This window comes from Urocitellus parryii, chromosome 7 (assembly GCF_045843805.1).
Source record: "Urocitellus parryii isolate mUroPar1 chromosome 7, mUroPar1.hap1, whole genome shotgun sequence".
Classification (NCBI taxonomy): Eukaryota; Metazoa; Chordata; class Mammalia; order Rodentia; family Sciuridae; genus Urocitellus; species Urocitellus parryii.
The window spans coordinates 77342190-77367231 of record NC_135537.1 but is presented as its reverse complement, the minus strand read 5'-3'; the positions used below and the strand labels follow the sequence as shown (position 1 = coordinate 77367231).

Genomic DNA, 25042 nt, shown 5'->3' with positions numbered 1-25042 from the left:
AATATCTCTATCATAAGGATGTGTTTTACAAGACTGAAGCAGAATAGAAAATATTGATTTTTTAATAACTTTTAATCAGGATTACACATGTACAAAAAGTTGTTTAAAAATGTGGGAAAACAAACAAAAATGAAATCTACAGGAATCAATATGAAAATTGAATAAAAGATCACCTAGTATTAATTTAGGAATTTGCATTAATATAAAGTTACTGGAACAAACAAACCTGAAATAAAAAACATATTTTCTAGATTTAGAATTTAGAATATTTTTAAAAATATGTCTTCATTTTAATGAATTTAAGGGAAACTTAATATAATGACAGCTCTGCGGAATGTACTATAGATGATTGGTTCCTAAGATTGTCATATTTATTTAAATTTTATTATAGTACACTGAAAAAATAGCTGTTCAGTAGTTTTAAAATGCTAAAGTCAGGGGAAAAATTTCACACTCACTGAAAAATTAATGGTACAGCTATTATTTGCCTAATATTTCCAACAAGACTTCAAACAAAACTGAGAAAATAAAGCTGTGGCTATAATAGAGAATGTTTTCAGCCTTGTCCTGGGTAAAATATTAGACCAGCCCTTATTCAAGGATGCATTGTTGGTTTAGTGTCCTTGGTTGTTCCTTGTTACCAACTGATTTATTTTATCAGCTGCTTCATTAAAAAGCATCTATTTCAGCATTATTGTGTCCAAAGTGCACATTTGCATTTCAAGTTTAATTTCTGGTAATTTTATTAAAGGTAGTCTACCATCATATATTAAAGAGTATGCCTTTACTTTCAATATCAACATGACATTGCTCTGAGTTGAACACAGCAAAGATGTTGATATAAATCCTTTGGGAGCATCACAGGCATAGGACCTTAACATTCCAGAATGTTCCATTCTCAGAAGTCATCACTGCTGACTTAGTGACTCTCCACTAGTCAATGATCACACTTCTTAGGTATCCTTACATCTGCATGTTTTTGTAACAACTGAGCTCAGGATTTAGTATCTTCTTATATTACTGTCCACTTTAGTTAAGATATTCATCCATAAACTGAAACCAAAAAATAAGTGAAACCACCGTATGTATATTTTCATTTACTAGTTTAAAAACTCCTTTTATACTTAGAAAATATTTAACAGAGTACTAGAACTATACTTTTCTATGCTAAACTTTTGGGGAGACCCTTTGTAAATAGAGTATTTACAAACTTATAATTAAAAAGTATTTTTTTGAAATGCTGTGCCTTAATTTATGGTAACATTTTCAATTTGAAAAAAATCTATAGAATAAATTAATGAGAAAGATGGTTCTTACTAACCTATATTAGACTACACTAAGTGCTGTAATATACTATGTTAAAATCATTACCATTTTATTACTTTCCATTTTAAAAGTGTTCTTCCATCAAATATTACACCAAGAATAATAAAACATAATTTCCTTCTGACAGTATTCAATCAAGGATCACAACACTAAAATAATTATTCACTTGGCATAGTCACTATTCAGTGGACAATTTCAAAGGTAAAAAGGTGCCCAGTATATTAATATTTTCTGCTTGAAAATACAATAATATATCACTTGTACTTACATAATTGCTCATACTTAAAGATCTCAAAACACTTTTAAGGCATTCTATCAATGTTTACAGTATGCCTGTAAGAAACATTGTGAAATATAGACGGAGAGGCCAACATCAGGGGACTTCCACTAGGTCAAACCTAGGATGAAGTGGTGATTGTCAAATATGACTCTTGCTGGTTTCGCTAAGGGACACCCCCCAACTCCCATCCCGGCACTACTGGTAATTGACATTCCCCAGTTGTTGATGAACTTCATTGTTGAAAGTGGAATTTATTTGTTAGTACGTATAGCTCATTTATTAAGTGCCTATCACTCTCCTGTTTCTGTTTTTCTCATCTAAATCATAGTCTGGGTAGGACACACTTTTGAGGAATTGGGATAACTAGGTGCTAGTGTTCACCTTGTCTCAGAATGATCAGGATTTTGTGAATCCTGGAGCAATTTGCTCAGATCATCTGTATGTCAGTTTCCTATTCATAAAAGTAGATCATCAACATGACATACTAACAAAAATTACTTTAAAACATTTTAAATAAATACAGTGCAAGTATGTAAAATACTGGTACACCCCTGTTAGTAGGGTCTCCCTCAGCCACTTTCTTACTAACATTTACTTTTGCACATATGTTCCAGCAATGGAGTGAATGCAATCTTTAAAAAAAATGCAAGAAGTTGGAACAGAAAAGCCACTACTAAGAAAGAATAATAGGAAGGTATTAAGAAAAGCTAAGGGATTTAGCACTTCAAGACTTTCTGAGCATCTTAGAAGCCAAGAATGAGACTCAGGTAGAAACCTATGTAGACAAGAGGCATTATAATTGCAAATATATGACAGTGACTCTAACTGTAAGTGATATCACAAATCTAACAAAGGGAAAAATGGCAAGTTAAAAATAAAACACAGTTTTCTCCCACCCCCCAAACTGAAGCATCCTATCGGTGTTACAAAATGTCTTGGTACTTTGCATTTCCCACACACGATTAAAATGCAAGAATAAATAAGTGTGTTATTCCAAATGTTTGTGATACAACCAGTTCTGACAAGTAGGAAAACATTGATCAAAATAAAGAGAGTCATCAATCAAAGCCTTTTGTGGGTTTGAACACAAAGGACACAGCCCAAGAATGATGAGGCAGCATTGTGTGTGTGTGTCTGCTATGAGAAGTGCCAAGGATATCATCAGCAGTATGGACTTGAAGAAATGAGGTAGGAGTGGATGCACTGTCCTCTTGATTATTAATTATTCTTTAAGTTCACAGATTACAAGAATTGTTTCTAGACTGGAATCAAATGCAAATTCATGTTCCTCGGGGTTCTGATTTTTTACTTAATCTTAGCATCCCTTTTACTCATGAACCTGTATCAAGGTACACCCTATCAGAAGAGCCACTGCCACAAAACTGGCCTCCAAGGAAGGTAACTGAGAGCGTGAATTTTCCACTATGTGCTCACCAGCTGATATCTGGGGAGCAGCGAGTCGAGTCTGTCCTTCACCCCATCACTAGAACTTATGTCTATGTACTGAGGGAACAAAATAACAAAAATAAAACATTATCAGTGCAAGAGTACACACAGAGGGGGGTGAAGAGAGGGCAGAGAAGTGGTTCACATGGGAAGGTAGAAAGTGAGGCAAAGTGGAAGACAGACAGGAGCAGCAAAGCCTCTGGAGTGGGGAACCATCAGAAGATTGGGAATTTTGTCTCGTTCTATTTAATGTGGGAGTAAATGCCCTGGACTGATAACTCTATGTGCAACAAGGGAAAACTGAAGCCTCAATGCAGGAGTTGGACTGTCTATGGTATATCTCACATCTCTTTTTTTTGTAATAAAAACTTAAAGGAAAAGAAAAGTCTTGAGAGTCTTTCGATTTGGCCAGCAAGGAAATTGACCAGTGAGGAAAACTTCTATCTTCCATATTCCTTTTGAATGTCACTTCTAAGGGAATACATGAAATCTCAGTAGACTATCTAGGTCTTCTTTCACTCTGCAGTTCAAAAAAAAAAAAACCATTTTCTCCTTAATACACTGGAATTGCAGTGATCTTTCACAGCAGAAGGAAGCAAAGCTGATGGTTGTTTAGGATTTATTTATTTCGGAGAAAATTACAAGGATTTTTTTTGTTTGTTTGTTTGTTTTTTTTTGTTTTGTTTTCATGGGTTTGCTATTACTTACAGTCTTTTTAATGAATCCAGATGAGAAAAGCTCCCAGCTGGGATTGTAGATAATTTGTTGTTATGCAAAAATCTGAAAAAAAAAAAAGATAAGTTTCAGTCACCACATAGTAACAATAAGCCTGGGAAACAAAATATTGTTTTTTTTTTTTTCTTTTTAACCTAATTGTAAAATCAATTTTTCAAAATTTTATCAGTGCATTATATTTTGATATTTTTATGAGTGCATTATATTTTATTAGTGCATTATAGTTACACTTAGTAGAGGGGTTCATTGTGACATATTCATCAGTGAATATACCATAATTTTCTTCATTTCATTTCTTGGTACTTCCCCTTTTTTCCCCTCCTCCCTCTCCTTGACCTCCTCCCTCTACTTTACTGATCTTCCTTCAATTTATTTTTTTAATTACCACATTTACAGTTATACATAAAAGTGGGATTCACAGTGATATATTCATACATGCACATAGCATGATTTGGTTAATTTTATTCTGCAGTTCCAGTACTTTTTAAAAAAATATTCCAATGAGAAAGAACAAACAGAAAACAAAATGTCAATTATGTAATCATTTCTTCTTAAGTGTACACCATTATACATGTATTTTCTCATCTGTGGTCTTTTGAATCTGTTACTTTGTTTACGGATGTTAAAGACAAATTCATAAAAATAAATATATAAGCATGAAAGAAATCAAGGCAAATAAAAATGTTTCATCTTCAATAAACAATGTATATACTTAGTAAATCATCACATTGCACAAATTGAATATATGCAATATATTTTTGCCAATTAAATTTTTAATAACAAATGGATGGCACAATAAAAAATATATGATAGCAGACGTCTGCTAATGATCCGTGACTAACTAGATCCTGTTGATGCCAGCACTTGGCCTGTATTTCAGCTTCCTGGCCAACCACAGTTTTGCTTAATGAGAGGCCCATTTGGTGTGGCAGAACTTGTTGGCTCAGCCAGTCATTCACATGTTAGCTCTCAAATCATGCCCACATACTGACACCCAGGGCAGTATTGCAGAGGAATGCATGTCCCAGGCTCCTGTGCCCTTGAGAGGTGGTAAGGATGGCTGGAGGTAGAGGAGACCGAGGCTGCAGTATTCCTTTTCTCTCTTTACACCTAGACAGTCCTGCAGTGGTTTGAGCTTCCTTCATTCGGTTTTTACCATAGCACCTCCTCCTAGGACTAGCAAGTTTATGGTTATAGAAGGAACCAGCTAGAGCCCATGTGGTCAATATGACCATTAAATGCATGTTCAACAAATATCACATATATGAACAGGGTGGAGGGTGGGAAATGTTCCTTGCAAAATAGAGCAAAAATGCATACCATGTCTCCTGAGACGAAAGGAAACAAATCACATCATATCTAGAAAATTTTAGCAATTAGTCATCTCCAGCCTTTGCACGAGTCCTACTCCCAGCCTAGTATCCTTATCTCAAAGTTAAATGAGGTCACTGGGACACATTTTCTTATCTCGGCTACGTTTTTTGGACTTATCTTGGCTATTTTACAGGTTAGAGGTGAAAGTAAAAAGGAATAAACTGGGGTCAAACTCTTCTGGTTCTGGAAATTTGAATTTCCATTGATGCATCTGCAAAGGAAATACTTTCCTCTGAATATTCCTATATGGATTTCTTATACTCATCTTTACATGCCCTGCCCAATTCACCAAATTCAGAATCAGTGACTACAGAAGAAATTGTAATATAAAGATGGTCAAATACACCCTCTCCTTAAGTAAGCTGCCCCGGGGCTCCCTAGACCTCTACATCAACTAGATCTGACTTTCAGATGCATATCCAGCTCTGCATTGTTCAATTTAGCGAGAACTCTGCTAAGTCAGTTTAAGCAGAACCCCTACTTGTGACAAATTTTTCATCCTCCACTATCTCTCAAGTAAGGTCTGATCACCATAAGCTCCTTAAGCACAAGTGACACTGATTTTTTTTTCCTTTAACAATTGATGTCATGTTGTAATTCTTTTTCTACCACAAGCCCTAATCCCTATGCCATTTCTTTATTCCAAGGAATATTGGAACACAGTTTCATGATGGAGAAATAGCTTGTAGAATATTGCAGTTGAGGGCAATTTACATAAACTTACAATTTACATACTTGATTTTTGCTAATCTGTATTGTTTCCTTATTTTACAAGTAGTGTAGGTCTATGTGACAAGAAAAGGCCTCTGCAAATATGTTTAAAAGCCTGAAAATTGTGTCAATAGTCACAGATTGAGAAATGTTATCTATTTTCAAAGCCAAGTAGACCAGAAATAATTGTTTAAGAAGCGAATCACAAGAAAAGCAAAACATTTCCATCATCACAGAGACTTGAAGCAAGGTATGTAAATATTGAAAAATCACTGTTGAACTTTTTTCTAAATATTACACAAGTCATAACTAGTTATCCAAATTAATATTTTTCAATATTTATTTTATATCATACATATTATAATTTCCAAATAAAGGATTATTCCTCTTGGGGTTTGTTTTGTAACTCTTTCTTCCCAAGCAGATTAATTTATCTAAGCCTCAGTTTCTTTATCTATAAAATAAGAATTTTAAAATAACAAGTATCATTATTTTTCTCCAAGAATATTATCTCAGTTGCAATACTAAAATTAGTAGTATTGTCTCAACAGCCCTATTTATTAAGGGTACAAAAACGAATGCTTCTTTCTTTCTTTCTTTCTTTCTTTCTTTCTTTCTTTTTCTTTTCTTTTCTTTTCTTTTCTTTTCTTTTCTTTTCTTTCTTTCTTTTTCCTGCCTTCTTCTTTTCAAGTTCCCTGAAGTTAATCAAAACAGTTCTAACGGGTATTTGTTAAAGCCTGCTTATGGAATCACTTTGAGTGTTTGATTGCTTTATTCCCAACAATAACCTAAAAAGCACTTCTTGTATTGAAAATGTTATATAATTATTTGCTATGAATGTCTTCTGTCAAAAATGCTTTATCAAAAAATACATATTTTAGCAGTATCTGTAGTAGAGAATTTATTACGAAGATCTTTCTTTCCTGTAACGAAACTATATATGTCATCAAAAAAAGCCAAGTGATGAATAAGTTTTCCCCATTGATATTCTAAAAAGAGAAAGCAAATCTGCCTGAGGTTTAAGTTAATGTTCCAAGACAGATCCCACACACACACAAAAAAAATCCAGAAAATTTCTAAAAAGTAGAGAAAACATCCTGTTCAGTTCTTACTTGAGAAATATTCTTGGAAAGGACCTGGCTTTCGTGAGGAGAATACTTATTTAATAAAGAAAACATTTTCCACTCTGGCTGTCTCCATACCCGTGATGGCACTAAAGAGCCTCAAGCCATGTGTTCATTGGAGTGTGTACTCAAGAGTCATGTGAGCTCTTTCTGGGTACAAAATACCCAGGCTTTCCTTCCTCTTCATGTACTTTTTATGCTTTTTTAAAAGTTGAATCAATGAAGACTCTTAAAGATGACTGGAAAGTATAAAGTATTGATTGGTATTGTTAATGGGCACATGAAAGAGAAACAGAAGGGACTATCTTTGCCAACAGTGTCCACAGCCATACCAATATAAAATTTGAAAATGGTGTCAGAGATAAATGATATTGTTATAATATTCTGTAATACTTATCATGAATTATTAGTCCAAAAAGTCAAAATTCTGTAATTTTTGACATACTTTAATATACTACTTTAATTTCTGCTTATGTATCAAACTCTAAAAAACAGTTCAACATGGATCCATAAGATGTGTGTAAATGCTTTTGTTTGGCAATAGAATAATAAATGGTGTATCACGTTTCAAAATAAGGCTTATCTATTATAGAAAAAAAATTTGGTATGGGTGTGGCACCTCCATTGAAAAGAACGTTCCTATACAAGTGTTAGGCACTGATATATATGCATGTAACAAGAGGTGGATTGAGGTTTTAATAAAATAATTTAATTTTAGTATTTATAAATCATTCAGCAAACATATTTCAAGGTTATAAGGAAAAGAATTCTGGTTCAAATTGTGAACTAGATATACAAATTTGCCTCAGATCTTTCAAGACTCTACTTTGATAATAGCCAGGAGGAGGGTCAATACAAATAAACAAACCCATAAATAATCAGAATACAAATGTAGATAGTAACCCCAGATAAGATATTTCAGCAAATTCTGGGAATAAGATTTCTGGGACAGTGTTGATAAATGAAATAGGCAAAGCTCCAGCCCAGAGAATACTATGAGGCAGGAACAATGTAATTGTTTTGATCCAGAGACACTAAAGAGTTGGGGCAGAAAGACAAGAATGAGAAGAGGGATTAAAAACACAGGGAATCATGAAACACATGAATGGAGAAGTACAGTTACTCAGACACTACCACTCTTTATAGGACACCAACTTCCTAGAGGAAAAATATATGTGTGATACGTGTGTGTGTGTGTGTGTGTGTGAGAGAGAGAGAGAGAGAGAGAGAGAGAGAGAGAGAGAGAGAGAGGGAGAGAGAAAGAGAGAGAGAGAGATTTTTCTTCCTTCTCTAGGGAAATTGAACAGATTGACAGAAGAAATGAATTCTGTGTAAGAGTTAGAACTCAAGAGAAAGCCTTCTTTATTCTAACATTTTAGGAAGATGAAGAGATAATTCTACCATTTTTCACCCAGTTGACCAAACTAAAATTCCCACCAAAGGGGAAATTGTGTAAGAAACAAACAGACCTACCTAGAGACAGGTAGAAACTCACCTTACCTGGCCAATAGTGTTAATAAAGAACTAAGCATCACAAGAGGTTAATCAGGAGAGAAATAAATAAACAAACAAACAAACAAACAAATAAAATGAAACTAACCCTAGGAAAAAAAAATGAATTCAAAGAATTTTTAAAATAGTAACAGAACAGATTATGATTAATAGACTCAGAGATCTGAATATATAGTAGACCTATAAAACAAGAGTGAGATCCATGGAACAGGAATAAGTAGGAAACAGGAAAGAGCTCTTTTGAATTACAATATGATTAAAATGACATTAAAATTTGGTTATGAAATTAAGAACTTATGTCAGATTATGAAGCCAAATGACAATTTAATCAACATATGAAACGAAAGATAAAAGATATAGAAACCCAGAGAGTCTGATATTTATTTAAGAAGCTCCTAAGAGAAGAAACAAAAAGAATGAAGAAGAAAACTAGTCAAATATATAAAGAGAAGCTCTTAAAACTGTAAATGGACTTGAGTCTATAATTGAAAGAACACATGCAATACCTAGCCCAATAACTGAAAAAAAATCTTTCTTTGATTCAAATATATAAAATTTCAAAATACAAAAATAAAATGAAGAGAAAACTTTTGAAACTCCTTGCACAATAAATGTATTTTCTATAGAATAAATAAAAACATAACCTGCTGGAAGAAATAGAACAGTTGAAAACTGTGATCAGAGGAAACCATTTTTGAACTTAAAATTTTATACCAGGTAAATTGTCAATTAAGTATGAAGAAAGAACCCACATATCTCCAAGTATTAAGGATAATCAGTGCTTTCCCTTAAGCCCTTTCATACAAAATTGCTTAAGTATGCACAACAGCAGAATAAAGAAGTAAACCAAGACAAAAGAAGAACTAATACTAGAAACCATGGGCTCAAACCATGGTGAATAGGCTGAAAAATGTCAGGTTGGTGACATTAGTTAGAGAAAAGCCAGTTCAAATTAGAAGACTGGGATCTTTGGTAGAAAAAGGAGAGTGTGTGGTTTGTATAATTTGGCAGTATATAAACAATGTAAAGATTCTGCAAAGGCACATAATGTATTTTAAAACATATTAATTAATATAATTAGAATGTTAAAGGAAAGCAAAAATCTGTAAAAAAAAAAATTACAGTCCTAATCTGAAGCAAGCACAAAGAACATTAAATACTTTAAAACATATGAGAACAGAAAATTAATTTTCCTTTTGTAAAGAAAGGTATTTTTGAAGCAGTCATATTTATGATATTTATATTTAGAAATGAAATCATAGCAAAGTTCCTGATTCTATAATACATTAGTTAAAATGTATATGTGTGAGTGTACGTAATATATGTATATATAATGTATAGTCAATACATGTATTTATTTTTTAATTTTTAGAGAGGATATATGGTCAACAAAAGGAAGTTTAATTATAGTTGCAGATAAGATAAACATGCTAAATATTTAAATCTCAAAATAATAATAATAATGATATATTTAACAGAAAGCACATGTGGAAGAGGAAGAAAAATGACAGAAAGCAGATAAGATTAGTCATCTAAAAAATTTAAAAGGAAAATCAAGAGAGGCTACCAAAATAATCAGTGCAAGAATTAGAAGTTCAACTATGGGCCAAACTAAATATATACATATTATATTTATCATATTTGGGGATAAGACAATAAGGTAATCCTCATCTCTCCGGGTAGGAATCAATTAATACAATGTGCGATTGAAAAGTAAAGAAGCAAAGACCTAGGGATATCATCTTGACAGTCATGAATAATATAAAAGAGAAATGGCTAAATGAGGCAGCCTTTGGAAAGAGGGTCGAGCTAGGGAATGTTCCTCCATAGGCTCTATTGAACTCTGATTTGATAGCACATGGCTGCATCTCTAGGATAAGATAAATAGGTGTATACTTATCTAAATAATAGAAAGGAAAACAAAAGATAAAAAGAGTTGATCACTTTCCTGTCCCTCTGAGCTTATTCATGGATCCCAGGATAAGAAGTCTCTTCTGTGAAAATGAGATTGCCGTCACTATAGGGCCTTTCAGGAGTTCCACGTCTCCTCAGGTTGGACAACTCTCCCTTCCCATCTTGGATAGGTGGGCTTGTGAGAGTCTTAATAGATGCTCTGGTATACCATCGAAAAGCTGCTCTTTCATCAGCAAAATGTTCCCCCCAATTTAAACTGGTCCCCCAGTTCTTTTGAAGTTTTGAGTTATTGTAACTGTAAATCTTAACCATGACATGTGTTGAACGCCATGGTTGTCACACACAGGACTTCTTGAACATACACGTTATTGGAAAAGTACCATACGCTCTCCTACCCAGTTACCTATCCATCACCACAGACCTTGCAAAATAGCAAACAAAGCCAAACAGTGTGATTCCATGTGTTTTGACCTCTATACTTCTAGAGGCAACCTGGTTTGGAGTAACTGTATTGGAAAGTGGCTGACTAGCCCTTACCTTTTAATTTTACTATTTCTTACTATTTTATGCATAAGAGCATCATTGTTGAAGCTTATAAATTCCTAATTCATTCTTTTTTAAGAAAACAGATTAATGATGAACTTAATCTATAAAATTTTACATTTTCCTTTATTTAAAAAAAAAGTGAGAATTCAGGGGTAAATGTAACTGTTCATAAAACGTCAGAACATTGGGATTTTAAGCTGATTTGTAATTATTCAGCCTTGCCATCAATGACTCCTGTACTCACCAGGACCCAGATCTTTGGCGAGGGAGAATCCTTGGTGGTATTGTGAATTACAGATTTGTTTATCTGGCATTTTTTGCTATTTATTCAAATGGTCGATCAACTTCCCACAAACTGAAGAATGAATTCCACAAGCCTATTCTGAAGATGTGGGCCTCAGACAAACACTTGCTCATTCTCTGACAGAGTTCAGCAGCACACTTGTTCACCAGTCCTGTCTGCTTCTGTCTTTTTTGTGTGCGTAATAAAGTCAACTGACCAAGTGACCACAAAGAGGGGCAGTCTGGGGCTCCTGGTTTTTAGCTGCTGTTCCTCTTACAGCTCCGACCATGTTGCTGTGTGATTATCTCAATTGGTCTTAATTGAGGCAGAAACCAAAGCTCTACCAATGAACTGTTTAAAAACAAGACACATTTTGTATTAAAATTGCTTGCAGTAAAAAAAAAAAAGTACCTTAAGCTGAAGACAATAAATTTGTTAATTAAAGGTCTTAGAGAAACTGAAGTGGTAATGTATCTTCACCTGATAAATAGATAAGACAAAAGGAGACTGTACCAGTGTCCTTTTGGTTTGTCATTGTTTGTCTATATAAGTTTTGTTGAAAATTCAGTCTTCTAGAAAAGTGCAGATGCCATGATAATAGAGCACAATGTGTGTCCCCAAAGTGAACACAGGTGTGTGATGACTGCCCAGGAAAAATGAGAAAAAAAAAATTGCCAGAATCACAGAAACTTCCTCCACCATTCCCAGCCACCTTCTGTTCACCAAAGTTTACCACCATTTAACTTTTAAATACTACACATATTCCTGCTATGTGCATATAAATTTCTTTTAAGAATAAAATAAAGCTATGTAATTTCAGTGTTCGGGTTGTTTCTTCTCAGATTTTTCTGAGGTTCATCAGTGTTGTTTTATGATTGTCTATTTTATAAGCTCACAATGTGTTTTCACTATTCTCTTATTGTTGGAGACATTTATTCTAATGTGGAGAACACATATTCTGGTGCACACATATGTGCATTTCAGTTGTGAATCTCTTAGTTCTTACCTGTTGCTATAACATATTATCTGAGACCGTGTAATAATAAAGAATAGAAGCCTATTTGGATCAGGATCTTGGAAGGTGGAAAGTCAAGGACAGGGCATCAGTACCTGTTCCACATCGGGTGAGGGCCTTCTCACCACATGACAACGTGACAGTGGGCATCATAGTGGGAGGGCAAGAGCATGCTAGCTCAGCTCTTTCTCTTCTTACAAAGTCACTATTGTCATCAGAGGGTGCCACCATTATGACTTCATCTGATCCTTATGATGACCCCAAAGGCCCATTTTAAAACCCCATTAACATATAGATTTGGGGATTAAATTTGCAATACATGAAATTTTGGACTATGCATTCAGTCCGTAGCTGTGTGTAACTAGAAGTGGAATTGCTATGACAGCTCATAGGAGATATGTATGTTCAATGGTAGTAGGTTCCACAACAGCTTTACAAGTAGCTTAACCCCGTTTATGAAGTAGCCAATCATCTCTTTTACTCTGTTTTTATTTGGGTTATTCATCTCTTCATAGATTTCAAACTATGGGAGGTCTTACAGTAACTCTGTTTTATAGGGGTGTTTCCCAAGCTTATAGCAAAAGGTCCTGATCCCCACCACAATCCAAGCTGTTGTATAAACAGAATATGCAAAGCAGAACGTAAAGACATCTACAGGGTCAGCACTTACAGTCGCTCTAATTTCAGAAGGTCTTCAAAGGTCTCTGGATGTAGTGTTTCTAATTGGTTGAAATGGATATACCTGCAATGCACAAAACCAAGTTAGTTATTCCTTGTACTATTTAGTAAAATAAAATGTTTAAGGAATAAACAAGAGCTTAAAATGAATTTTTTATTATTTTGTTGGGCCCAAACACCATACATCAGATACAAGAATTTAAGTCTCCTTGCTCTTTACAGCTGTGAGTCTAAAAGCTTGATGTTCCAAAGGGAAAACTGAAGCCCATACAGAGGAGCCAGACACCACCCCCTTTTCATGGAATGTCCAGAACACAAAGATGCTGAGTAGTTGGTGAAATTACTCTTCTTCTTACTGAAAAAAATGCAAGCAAATGAAGCTAGAATAACAATCAAGATTGTAACCATTAGTACACACATTACATGTGACCATGCACTCTGTTTTTTTTTTTTGCATTTCATAATAAGGAAATTTTTGCTATCTAGAGGAGGCAAATAAAGTATATTTGAAGTAATATGATTGATCCAGCAATGAGTTACTCAGGAAAATACTCTGGGCAATGCATTATTAAGCAATTTTGTCATTGTGTGAAAATGAGAGTACACTTACTCAAACCTAGATGTGCAGGTCATTGCTCTACATGGCCTCTCAATGCAACCAAGAGACACAGTGAACACCAGGTGCATGTGGTGGCTGCTGACATAACATGATATACTGATTGACAGTAAACATTTTTTCTATAAGTAGAAGGTGTACATTCCAAAATAACAGTTTAAAGTATGGTAAGATAAATACATAAATGAAATAGTCATTTATTATCCTTACCAAGTATTAGGTAATGTACAGAATATTTTAATATACTAGAAACACAAGAAGTCTGTTCTCACAAGTATCCCTACAAGTGTGTAATATGTTGCACTATGATATTACACTGGTTGTTTTGTCACTAGACAATAGGAATGTTTCAGCTCCAATATGACCTTATGGGACCACCTTCCTGACTATGGTCAGTTGTTGACCAAAATTCTGTTAGGTAACACTTGATGGTATTAGAAATGAATTAATTCTAACATTGGAGGAGAAATGAGTCTTGATCATCTTTTTCTCCATTGACTTTAGATTAGAAAATGTCTTACAGTAACTGCTTTATAACACAAAGGTAAAGACTGTATCTTAAGCTCACAGCAACATGTCCTGATGCCTAGGGCAGTCCAATTTGTGGTATAAACTGAATATGTGAAGCAGAAGCCAAGCACCTCTAAAGGGTTAAAGGGAGGTTCTTTAAAATGAGGCCTTTTCAGTCTTTCTCTATGCAATTGGTCCTGAAGGTTTTCCCAAAGCTGTTGTTTCAGAAAAATCTCTCTTAAAGCAGGATTTCTGAGGACAAAAATGTTTGCATTTCTCTCCAAAATTCTGCGATAAAATGGAGACCCATGCTTCCAAATCAGAGGGCTGAGAAGACCTCTGGCCAAGCAAATCTTGCTAAAAGCAGGATCTATGGAAGCGGCCACATCCTCCTCTCAAAAAATGTAAATGCATAGGCTGCACCTGATTTGTGAACACAGTTTTCATAAACCATCTTGTGAAATAAACAGTAATACACAGCAGTCTATAGAGACTTGCCTGCAGGAAGTACCTTAGATATCATACAAAGGAACAAAAAGCTTCATACTGAATCGGGAAGAGGACATTATGTTCATGTGGGAGGACACAGTAAATGGCCCTTGACTTTGTCAATGGGAAGTTATTTGACTTAAAGTAAAGACACACAAATAAATGGAGAAGACTTATGGTTATAATTGCATATAACATTTATTTAATTGCAGGAATATTTTTGAAAGAAGAAATTTAGGAAGCTTAAAAAAAAGGAATAATTCTCTTCCTAGGCTTTTTATAAAAGAATTATGATAGCAAGACTACCCCCCCATACCTATAGAAAAGCTTAATAATTAGAATAAAAAGGACGCAGATGAAAAGGAATCATAATTGCAAACTGTTTCAGATTCAGTCCTAAAATCAGTGCTGCACCCTCCTGCTCTCTGAAAGTTGTCTCCCTGGCTGGTGATGCCATGCATTCCTCTCCAGGGTCTTGTTCATTATAAGTGCTACACTGGTGACACTGTGATAATTGCCTTGGTATTTGCACAAAACAACTTTATCCTTGTTTCTTTTGATATATATATATATATATATATATATATATATATATATATATATATACACACACACACACACACACACACACACACTCACAAGCACATTCACACATCTCACACACACACACATACACACTATCCCCTACAAAATCATTATCTTTTGTAATTGGTCCAACACACAGTGAAGGAAAAAATTAAAGAAACTATGGGGAAGGTGTTAGGTGTGATGTTTGGGTGCTGAAGGAAAGAAGGCAAAGAGAGAAACTTCTGTGACTGCAGCATAGAAAGATTTGGAGAGAAATCTAGTGTAGAATTTTTCCTTCCAAACAGAATGCATTGTATCATTGGATTTCAACCTTCTGAGCTGTTATACATGCTCAATAATATAGAATGTAAATAGACATTTATTGATGAATATGAATAGGTGCAGATAAAGGCTTTGAATTTTACATGAAATAAATAAAATAACAGTAACAATAGAAAACATATATACAAGTGTTTTAAATGTACTTAGTCACTTTTTAAATCTTCAAAACCTCAGTGAAAGTTCTATGAATATCCCCATTGTTTCATTGGGGAAAATATGGTACAGTGAGATGAATTAATTTACTCCATACTGCACAGCTTGGAAATTCTGGGACTAAGACCCAGTTTGGGCAGATGTTTCTCTTAACACCTGGACATAACAGTCTCCATCACTGGTACAAGAGTAGCTTCACACAATCTCAGCTGACGTGCAAGATATGCATCCATAACCTATTGAAACCTGATATAACAATTCCAGGAGTGACATCTTTCTCAAGTATGGAAAAACAATCCTCCACAAGAAGAGTTAAGAACTAATCAAGGGAAAATCCAAGTCACATATCTAGCAAAACCCATGATTTCAAATACTCTTAGAGGCTGCCTCACAGTTTGCCTACATTAGCGTTTCTATAAGATGTGGAGTTTTTAACTAGAGGAAAGCATCACATTCCAGTCTTGCAGTAACCTAACAGGCCTCAAGAAAAGAAGTTTCAAGCTAGGTCTGTGGTTTAGCCAATTATATATTGCCAACTCAAAGATTTTACAAGTGAATATTCTAGCATAGAAATTAGCTAGACATTCATTTTCCTTTCTATCGTTTTATGCTTCTTTTGAGCAATGTATTTCATATTGCAATTTTAATCAAAAAGAAAACTTAAGTTTATGATCAATATTTTCAACTGGTAGTAGCCTTCCTGCCATCAGCGACCAATGTTCATCCTCCATAGTCTGTACAGATGTCTGGGTTACTAGAACAAGAACAAAAACTGCTTTCTATGAGTAGTATATCTGATATGCCCAGACAATTAAAATCAGGATTAGGCAGGCCAAGGGTTTAAATAACATGCAAAAGTTTATCCATTATCAAAGATACTATGATGTTAAGTATTGAATCATATAACTATCTTTTATAGTCAGTAGAATTTAAAATTTGTACTCCACAGTAATTAAAGTCGCTGATAAATATTGATTTTGCATTAAAATAGTTTAAAAGTGGCAATTTATATTTAGAAATTCCTAAGATATGCAAAACGTCTTTTTCAGAATGTACCCACTGAGACTGTACTAATCACAGTGCCCCATTTATTCCCCATTCCACCAATGCTTCCTTAGAACAAATCCCCTCAATTCCAGTCTCACTCAGGAAGCCCTACAGGTTGCATGATTTCTGCTGGACTTCAATTTAATACTCAGTAGGATAAGCAACTGGTTTTTGAATTCACTACTAATGAATGTGAAAAGTGCACAAAAGTAGATATTTTTTCTTTGCAGGGAAATAAGACAACCTGGAGAGTTCTGTTTGATTATAGTGCAGGCATCTTTAAACAGATTTTTTTTCCATGAGATTTGACAAATTTCCTGACAATTTTTTTTCAAAAGTAATTTTTTTTTAACTTCTAAACCAATTCAAAGCAGTAGGATACTTTAAGTTAGGTTTGTTTGATTTATGTGATGGCTTTAGCCTGGTCAAATAAAGAGAGATTCAACTTTGATTTCCTCTCCCTATTGAGCCTTGATAATACAGCAATTCTATATTCTTCTACAACCTTATTTTTTGCTAGGTTGTTGATAATCCTGACACTTTTGGACATCCATTGAAGGTAGATAAATGTGATTGCTTGTAAGAATATTAAATCTGTTTCAATCACTTAGAAAAATTTTGAGATAAATGGACAGTAGCTATCTCTTCACACACAGAAGGCAAAAAGTTAATGCCATTGTTATTTCATGTTCATTCATACATAACCTCCCTAGATGATTTCACATACACCCACAGTTTCAATTATTATTTCTATTCAGAAGGCTTACAAATTATATCTCCAGCCTGGATTTACCTCTAGGATCTAGATTTGTATACTCCAGACGTCCTAAATATCTTCTTGATGTTCCAAAGGTGCATCAAATTCAACATGCCTGAAATCCAAACCATGTTCCTCCTCTGCGGTGCTTACTGCCTTCCATTGCTTCTAGCGTCCACTAACAGTGCCACCATATATCTGCACAAGTCAGAAAGTCAGTGTTGACCCTCCTTTCCCTTACTCCCTGTATCCTATCCAACTCCAAATTCCTTGGATGTTGCCTCTTAAATATCTCTTGAATTTATTCCATTCTCCTTTCAGCCACTATTTTCACGCTAAAGCAAACTATACTCTCAGATACTGCAATGCAAGAACTATGCAACGAATGTACCTACTTCCATCTGCTCTCTCCCTTACAGAAACTTTTCTTAAGAATCTCACATAGCTTTCAACTTCCATAAGAGTAGAGTTCTTCAACAGAACCCCAATCCCTGCCTGCCTGGTCTCATCTGACATTCTTCCCCCCTCCCCTGTACCTGTTCTCCTTCACCAACACAACCCCAGCACTCTTGCCATCCCTTGGTCTTGTCCTTGCCACACCCTTGCCCACAGGGTTCTTTGCACATTTATCTGCTCAGTCTGGAAACCCTTGTCCCCTCATTTTGCCTGCTGAACTCCTATTTCACTATGGATTCAAATGTGTGCTTCCCTCTAAGAAACCTTCCCTATCTCCTTGTTGAGTCCCCTGTCACAGGCTCTCACAGCACGGCACTGCTGCGGTTTTATATTTGTTTGAGTCATAATTCAATTCATGTCTATCTTCCATAGGTAGACTCCAAGGACCATGGGTACAGAAAACATATCGAGTTGAAGTTAATTTCCATATCCCATTTCCTGGCACAGGACTTGACAGGTAGACATTCGACATACACTTGATCACTGAAAGAATGAATGAGTGACCAGTAGTTTTGCATAAGCATTGCTTTTGCATGTACAAAGCTGAGACACTGACCTCCAATCACATTCTATGCTATAAAACATAGGATGGGGGTTTAAACACTAACTAAAGCTTTTATAATTAATATTGGCTCAGCATTCTATAAGGGCAACACTTTCCTTGAGGAAGAGCCAAGGCAAACTTCAACACAAGCCTGACGGTTGTGAGGTCTATCATTATGTATGTTTTATTGCATCTCCTAAGAACTTACGAAATCATCAGGCACTAATGAAATTGTAAGACATCTAGCAAATTTTCCTAGGGGTTTCTCAAAGGAAATTCTTCTCATTCCAAAGGGTTGTTTTAGGATCACACATGTGAGCATCACCAACATGACTCAGCTCCTACCTGAGTAGATGTTTACCTACACAACCACCCCATAAAACAGGCCACCAAAATAATGACAAAAAAAAAAAATCTTCCTAAGCCCTCCAAAACATAGAGAGCAAGAACATGTCATCAGAGAAGGACAATAAAAATAACACAGAGAGAATGATTCCCAGGGTGAGGAGTTTCCAGTATTGTTTTGGCTTTCAGCACAAACTCACCCAGTCACACAAAAACAAATCCACTGTGCCAGAGGATCACCTTGGCAACCACGCTCCAAAGTGACAGCTGATTTGGGGAGAACACTATATTTATCTGTATCTAACTGCACAATCCAAAAAGAATGTGAGTTCAATGTTCCCAACCTTTTTGTAAAATGTAGCTACTTTTTACTTCCTCAAAAGCCTGGAGACCATGAGGAAAAAAAGAAAAAGCATTTGTAGGAGGAGGCTGACTTAAGTGCTGTCAGTCTGTGTCTCTGTGTGTCTGTATATGTAATTTCACATGTGTCCATGGGTATGGAAAGCATGAGCTAACTTCATGTTTCTGTAGCATGAAGTTGAGGTTTAAATAAGACCTCGACAATTCTAACACAGAAGACAGATCCCACAGAGAAGTACCAGGGTGACAACTGACATGAGGATCTTTCTGCCCTACTTTTACAGCCACCAGATCATTTGTACATGCCAGATGCATCACTCCAACTCCCCTCAAAAGTCAGATGAGATAAAAGTATGTACTTTTTAGCTTCATTACACAATATCAAGTAAGAATGATTTGTTAGACCAAACGAATTATTCATGCAGTTTAGGAATTAATTAAGCATCTGAATGAAGATCTTTGTTTTAGACACACTAAATTTTTTTTAATTGATTCTAAAGGAAAAAAAAGAACTGAATTTCCATAATCCATTAAGTTCAAGAGAATAGCTTTCTAGTATCTGATTTGCATGCTATGCTAAAGTCAATAACAATGTATGCTAAAATCTATTATACAAAGATTCATATTTATTCTCATATTCTAAAATCAATTATACAGAGAATTATATCTATTCCTCAAGAATTAAAGCCAGTTAAAAATCATATTGCACAAGCTTCACTTACCAAGAAGTTATTTCAATACTAAATTAGATAGTTGTAGAAAAAAAATCTGATTTCTAAGTTTTTACATAGTCTGATAGTGATTTCTTGCTATCTTAGCTCAGATTCTATTTATTTCTGCCTAAACTAATAACTGTAAATAGTCCATCTAAATTCAGTCTCTTCCTTCTAATATAATCTGTATAGAATTAACTGATAGCTTTCCTAAAAAACACAGGACCAACTCCTTTTAAAGGGATCTCAATATCTTCCCACTGTCTTCAGTTGGAATTCAAGGCTTTCCAGGATTTAGTGCCAATCTGTGACTTCCCTCCTCCTTCATGAACCTAATCACCCTCTAAAGGAATCTGCCATCTCTGAACCTCTTCTGCTATTTTATTTATTTTGAGAAGTCTAATGTTCAAAACGTTTTCTTACCCGTTTAAGTTCATTTCAAAAGGTTATTTCTCCATTCTAGATTTAGTGGGTTGCTCATGTCAGGAGTAGCTTCACTTCTGTGTGATCCTTTAGTATATTAAAATATTAATAAGCAATTATTGAGTGCCTCACAAGTGTAAGACAAGATCCTTGACCTTCTCAGAGATTACACTCAGGTAAGAGGTAAAAGACAAGAAATCAATGGCCACAGACTAGCAGGGTATGTATCATGCTAATAATATGCAAGAAATGCCAGGAGGGTTCCAAGAATTTAAAGATAAGGAAAGGCTATACAAAGAAAAGGATTCTTTAGCTATTTTTTTCTGGACAAGCTCTACTTACCTAGAAGCAAAAGAGAAAAGATGGTTTTTAAAGTGGGAAGACAAATACATGGGAAGCACAGAGGCATTAAAATGTAAGGCTCATTTATGGAACAGTAAGTAGCCAGACAGGACAGACGCACAGGTGCCTGCAGAGTTTTGGACCATATCATACTTTTTCTAAGTACTCAATAAGGAAGTATGAACTTTCCCTTCAAGATATCAGGACACACCTGTAATTCCAGCAGCTCAGGAGGTTGAGGCAGGAGGATCATGAATTCAAACCAACCTCAGCAAAAGTGAGATGCTAAGCAACTCAGTGAGACCCTGTATCTAAATAAAACACAAAATAGGGCTGGGGATGTGGCTCAGTGGCTGGGTGCCCCTGAATTCAATCCCTGGTACTGAAAAAAAAAAGATATCAAGACCCTTTATAAGACTTAAAGAAATAGAATTTCTTGATAAAATTTGCATTTTATAAACATTGCCTGCAGCAACTTGAATAAAGGACTGTAAGTTAGCTGGACAGTGACAAGCTACAGCAGTGGTTTGCAAGTGTATTCAACCAAGCATAACTTTGACCGGAGATGATTTGGGGCAATGTCTAGAGATACTGTGAATTATCACAACTGGAGGCAGGAGTACAATTGGCCTCTACTAGGTGGGGACCAAAGATACTGCTTGATGCATATGCCAGCCCCCAGGACTTTACCAAACCCAAAATGTCAACAGTGCTGAGAATGAGAAATGCCAAGCTAAAGCCTCGTTTATTTTTTAAGCAGTGAAAAGTGGTAGTGACAATGGCTGCTGGATGTAGCACAGATTGCAGGCTGCAAAAGTAGAAGAGTGACACTCTGGAGCCCAGGAAAAAATAAGACATTAGAAATCAATTAGGCATGCCAGAGAAAGAGGGGCAAATTCATGGAAGAAAACTGAGGAAGACTATGTAGAGAATCAAAATAATTGAAAGGAATCAAAATATTATTGTAGCCAGGCACCAGGGTGCATGCTGGTAATCCCAGTAACTCAGGAGGCTGAGGCAGGAAGATCAAGGTTCAAAGCCAGCCTCAGCAACAGAGCAAGGCCCTAAGCAACTTAGCAAGCCTCTGTCTCAAAATTTTAAAAAAATAAATAAATAAAATAAAAAATAAAAAGGGCTAAAAGGCTGAGGATGTGGCTCAGTGGTTAAGTGCCTTTGGTTAAATTCCTGATTAAAAAAAGATAATAGATATTGGAAAGTATCACTATGAAAAGGAAGAAAGAAAGTGTACCAAAGACAGGCTGTGACAAGCAACAAGAAAATAGACATCAACCCATCATGATGATCTGGTCACAGGCAAGTCAATAAGATGTCTATTAGCATTTGCCTTCAATTTTCTGCCTAAAGTCAAAAGCAAAGACAAGTGTGAAATGCAAGAGACTGTATGAAATAAGGACAGAGGAGCATATTTTACATTGTAACTATGGAAAGCAAGACAAGAAGCTCAGCTCACTTTTATCATCACTGTTGAAGCTGGTATCCAGTGTTCAGCCCTTTCCTTACCTGACTTTTCAACAGCATTTGACCCAGTTGGTAACTCCCTCCTCCTCGATAGACCTTCTTGGCTGGTTTCCAGGATACCAAACTTTTTAGATCCTCTCCTGAGTAGTCAGTGCTCTTCAGATCCCTTTGCTGCTTCCTTCTCTTTTGACCAACATCTTATATCGGAATGCCCAGAGGTGAGTCCTCAGCCCCCCTTTCTATCCACACTCAGTGCCACCTAGCAGCAGAACTCTGAACACTTTCAGATGCAAATGACACTCAGTTACATGTCTAGCCCAGATTACTGGCTCATGTTCTGGACCCCCTTTCTCACTGCCTAATTCACAACCCACTTGGCTGTCAAGAAGACATCTCAGACTTAACCAGATGCAAATCTGGAATTCTGATAACCCATTTTATCCACAGTTGCTACTTCCCAGCTGATGATATCACTTCCTGGGAGCTGTTTAGGCCAGAAAGTGTGGTAACATCCTTGACCTCTATGTTTCACCAGCATCCCATATCCAGGTGGTTAGCTTCAAAATAGAGCCAGAATCTGCACTGGTCCAATACCCATGCTTCCCAAGGCACTATCTCTGGCCTAGATTATAACAAAACCCTCTTGTCCATATCCTTGCCTGGCCACAAGCTACTTTGAACATAATTTAAATAAAGATGAGAAGTAATGCATTTGTTAATTAGCTTGAGTTAGACATTCCATAATGTTATTTATATATCAACATAAATGTCATGCATCATAAAGATAGCTATACCCAAAAGAGGAATGGTTTCAGGACACCCACAGATAGTAAAATCAATGAGTACTCAAGCTCTCTGCTCTGGAGAAAGTTGCATTCTAGCAGGGAAGACAAGCATTAAAATTAATAAATAGATAAGCACATTACATGGAATTATGCAAGTCTATGGCAAAGATTTTTAAATATACAAGAAGAGTAAGGAAGGGTGTTGAGAAGTGCCAGGAAGGGGAGATGAGGCTGTGATTTGAAATAGGAAGGGAGGATCAGAGGAAACTCATTGAGCAGGTGGCGTTTGAGCAAACCCTTGATGCAGGGAGGGAAGTAAGTATTTGTATACCTGTGGGAAGGACATTGCAGCAGAGAAGATGTCATTACAAGCACCCCACATCAGGGGTGTGCCTGGCCTGGCCTATTCAGAAGCAGTTTGGTCACTGATGTGACCAAGAGATCCAGTTGGCACAGGATCTTGTAGCTCAGAAGAACGGATCCCATCTGCATCATTGGGATTGATAGTTTTTTGTTCTAAGTGAACACGGGAGGATTTTATTTTTTTATTTATTTTTTATTAGTTGCTCATGACAATACAATGATCTTGACATATCATACATTTGAATCAAATGGGGTGTAATTTAGAAGAGATGATACTACTAATCTGACAGGTTTTTAAATGATCACTCTGATTCCTTTACCTTCTTCATTTAAAAATATTCACTTTCTTTTAATTGGCAGATTTTATATATAAATACAAAATTGACATATTTGTGGGTTCTACTTCTAAGGATTCAGCCAACCACAGATGAAAAATATTTGGAACAATTGTGTATGCACTGAATATATACAGACTTTTTTGGTCATTGTTCCCCAAACAATATAGTAAAGTGACTATTTATAAAGCATTTACTCTAGGAATAAGTAAGCTAGAGATGATATAAAGTATTAAGGAAGATGTATGTAGATTACATGCAAATAAAGGGAAACTGCTCCTCTAATCAGCCAGGCCAGGCACACCCTGATGTGGGGTGCTTGCAATGACATCTTCTATGCTGCAATGTCCTTCCCACAGGTATACAAATACTTCCCTCCCTGCACCAAGGGTTTGCTCAAACGCCACCTGCTCAATGAGTTTCCTCTGAGGATATCCTCCCTTCCTATTTCAAATCACAGTCTCATCTCCCCTTCCTGGAAATTCTCAACACCCTTCCTTACCCTTCTTGTATATTTTTAAATCTTTGCCATAGACTTGCATAATTCCATATAATGTGCTTATCTACTTATTAATTTTAATGCTTGCCTTCCCTGCTAGAATGCAACTCTCTCCAGGGCAGAGAACTTAAATGTTTAGTTTAATGTTTTGAACAACCAATAAAAGAAAGAAAGAAAAAAAAATGTTTAGTTTAATGATACTCCCGAACTCCTAAATCTGGCAAGAAGAAGGCACTCATGAAAACTCATGGATAAAAATCTGGAAAACAAACATTATACCTATACTGCAAGGCTATTACAAGATAACTCTCAAGAGAACATAGCACAGAATTTTAGAAAAGTAGAAGACAAGGTCACCCAAGAAGAAGGAGGGAACTGTTGGTCTAAGGAAAGAGGAACATTGAAAAGGACCAGAAGAGTGAGTACGAGAGGGAGCTCTCCTCACTCCATTATCATTACTGAGCCACGGTCAAGTTTTCATTTTACCCATTATTGACCCATTGGTATTGATCCCACTGAGAAGCTGATTTTTCCAGCTCTGGAATACCACACTCTCCTACATCTCCTCCTACCTAACATTAAATTCAGAAAAATTGGATTATTTGAGAATCTATCTGAGATTGGAGATGGATGTGTTGATTCAAAATATGAGATTTTATGGTTCTCTCCAACACCATGAAGTAGAAAGTAGAAATAAAGAAATAGAAATTGAAGTTAATTCATATTTGAGCTTGAAGGACAAAAGGAGCATAGACTAGGACATGCTGGGAAAAGTAATAATTTAAACAAGAGTTTGGTTCTAGGACCACTGCAGATATCAAAATCCACAGGTGTTGAAATCCCTTCTATAAAATAGAGTTTGCATATACCCTATGAACGTATTCTTGTAGATTCCAAATCATCTCTACATTACTTACAATACCTAATATATTTACTACATAAATGGTTATTATACAGTGCTGTTTAGAGAATA

At 35.7% G+C, this 25042-nt stretch overlaps 1 protein-coding gene across 1 annotated transcript in view; it reads right to left on the bottom strand.

The window, feature by feature from the left end:
• Pxdnl (peroxidasin like) overlaps positions 1 to 25042 on the bottom strand; it is a 454066-nt gene that overhangs the window by 143344 nt on the left and 285680 nt on the right. The window contains exons 5-6 of the mRNA XM_026394395.2: positions 12937 to 13008; positions 3761 to 3832 (exon numbers count right to left, since the gene is read on the bottom strand). Coding sequence (XP_026250180.2) covers positions 3761 to 3832; positions 12937 to 13008 — 144 coding nt within the window. The remainder of the gene's footprint in view (positions 1 to 3760; positions 3833 to 12936; positions 13009 to 25042) is intronic.